The sequence below is a fragment of the Abrus precatorius genome, unplaced genomic scaffold (genome assembly GCF_003935025.1).
Source record: "Abrus precatorius isolate BTA unplaced genomic scaffold, Abrus_2018 Scaffold9, whole genome shotgun sequence".
Classification (NCBI taxonomy): domain Eukaryota; kingdom Viridiplantae; phylum Streptophyta; class Magnoliopsida; order Fabales; family Fabaceae; genus Abrus; species Abrus precatorius.
Window position 1 is genome coordinate 9,969,537 of NW_020874439.1, and position 2,209 is coordinate 9,971,745.

General features: G+C 37.0%; 1 protein-coding gene across 1 annotated transcript; it reads left to right on the forward strand.

The window, feature by feature from the left end:
* Positions 1–359: 359 nt before the first annotated feature.
* Positions 360–1,676, forward strand: LOC113850765 (vinorine synthase-like). The gene has a single exon (XM_027481308.1). The coding sequence runs from the start codon at positions 360–362 to the stop codon at positions 1,674–1,676; it is 1,317 nt and encodes a 438-aa protein (XP_027337109.1).
* The last annotated feature ends 533 nt before the right edge of the window (positions 1,677–2,209 follow it).

Here is a 2,209-nt window from a genome sequence, read left to right on the forward strand (position 1 = left end):
TCATTAAAAAATTATAACCAACTTTTTAATAAAATATTTATCAAAATTATAAATTAGTGTATATTTTTCATTTATTGAATAAATTAGATTATACGAAATACTAAATGGAAATTAAAACTTCATATAGCCCGTAGATAGCATAACTAATTAAATAAATAAAAAATTAACAAATCAGTGTATGGATATTTGTGATTTTCTTTTACACTCGCTTAGAAAAGAGTGGGTACAAAGATAATCTAAAAAGAATATTATACAAATTCATTGTTCCAAAGACATTAAGCCAAAATTTTCTTTATATAATGCCCCAACATTTCCCTGAGCATACCGAAGTCTTGTGTGTAGAAATCTAATTACAGAAAATGGCAGTGAAAGCTGAAATTGTATCCAAAGACACAATAAAGCCTTCTTCTCCAACCCCTGATCACCTTAGAGACTTCAAAATCTCTCTCCTTGATCAATTGGCCCCTCCATCATTCTACATCCCCATTCTCCTCTTTTATTCTGCATCTGATATCAATGCTTTTGACTCTGATTTCGAAACCATATCTCATAAGCTAAAGGCTTCTTTATCCCATGTCCTCACTCTCTATTACCAGTTTTGTGGAAGACTCAAAGGTAATTCAATTATTGAGTGCAATAATGAGGGTGTTCTATTCATTGAGTCTAGAGTTCCCATTGAACTCTCAAACATTTTCGAAGCCCCTCAACTTCATGATATCACTGAACTTTTCCCATTTGATCCTTACAACCCTGGAACAGAACATAAGGAAAACATGGCTGTTCAATTGAACCAATTCACGTGTGGGGGTATAGCAGTTGGCGCGTGCTTCTCACACAAGGTTGCTGATGGTTCCACAGCAGCGTTATTCCTTAATGCTTGGGCTTCAACGTCAAACGGAAAAGGCAATAACGTGGTGGCACCACCTCAAATGGCGGAAGCAACCCTGCTTTTCCCACCAAGGAATATAGAGGTGGACATGATGACACGTGGGATGGTTGGTCACAAAAACATCGTCACAAAGAGGTTCATGTTTAATGAGACCAACATATCTAGACTCAGACAAAAACTCGGGTGCTGCAATTTCAATCCCACGCGTGTTGAAGCCGTGACAGCGCTCGTGTGGAAATCATCATTGGCAGCAGCGAAAGCAACTTCAGGGGAACAAAGATTTCCAGCATCTATGATGTCCCACGCGGTTAACATTCGTAGTAGAATGGCCTCAATGTTGTCGAAGCATTCAATCGGAAATCTTTGGCAACAAGCGGTGTCTCCATTGGTGGAAGTGAAAGGAGAAGTGGGGTTGCACGATTTGGTAGAGATAGTCAGAAACACGATAAGAAAAATTGATGGGGATTATATAAGTAAACTTCAGAGTGTTGAGTTTGTTAAGGTAATTGAGTCTTTAAAGGAAGCAAGAACAATGGCCTCAAAAAAGGGTATTCCATGTTATAGTTTTAGCAGTTGGATAAGATTTGGTTTCTACGAATTAGATTTTGGATGGGGAAAGCCAAGTTACGTTCGCACTATCGGTGTACCTATAAAAAATGTGGTAATTTTGATGTCCACAAAGGATGGAAATGGCATAGAGGCATGGGTAACCTTGGCTACACATGACATGGTCGAATTTGAACGCAATCCAGAACTTCTCGACTTTGCATCCTTTGATCCTATCTAGACTTGTCTGTTCATGTTAGTGTACATGGCACAAGTTCATCTTATGATAACTTGCTCATTTCTTAGGAATGGTTACAGTGCTTCATATTTGGTAATATCCTTATTTCTACTCGATAAAAATGTTAGAAATGGAATAGCCTCGTTTTTTCTTGTCGTTGTTTACATTTTACCTATCCATGCATCAAATTCTAACGATTAAATAAAGTTGAAGCTCCTTATACATTTTGAAAAAATAAATATATTTAAGTGCCTACAATTTAGAATTTACAAATAGTCATTATATATTTTTATGAATGAGATAGTTTATCGTAACCTTTTCAGTTTGGGATATTTCCAAATTTGGCTTTATGTGCCAAAATTGATAAAAATAGCAAGACAGTAAACGGAACAGAAGGGTCATGAACGGTGTAGAAATTTTTTCTGCCAGCTTTCCATGCACATTGAAATTTTGGCATCACAGAATGAGCGCATTTCTATGGCCTCTCTCTACAACTTCGTCGGGTTGGAAGCAAGGATCAGAAGTTTATGAAGTGA

Coding starts and splice junctions, on each gene's coding strand:
- LOC113850765 (XM_027481308.1), top strand. CDS start 360: ATGGCAGTGAAAGCTGAAATTGTATCCAAAGACACAATAAAGCCTTCT.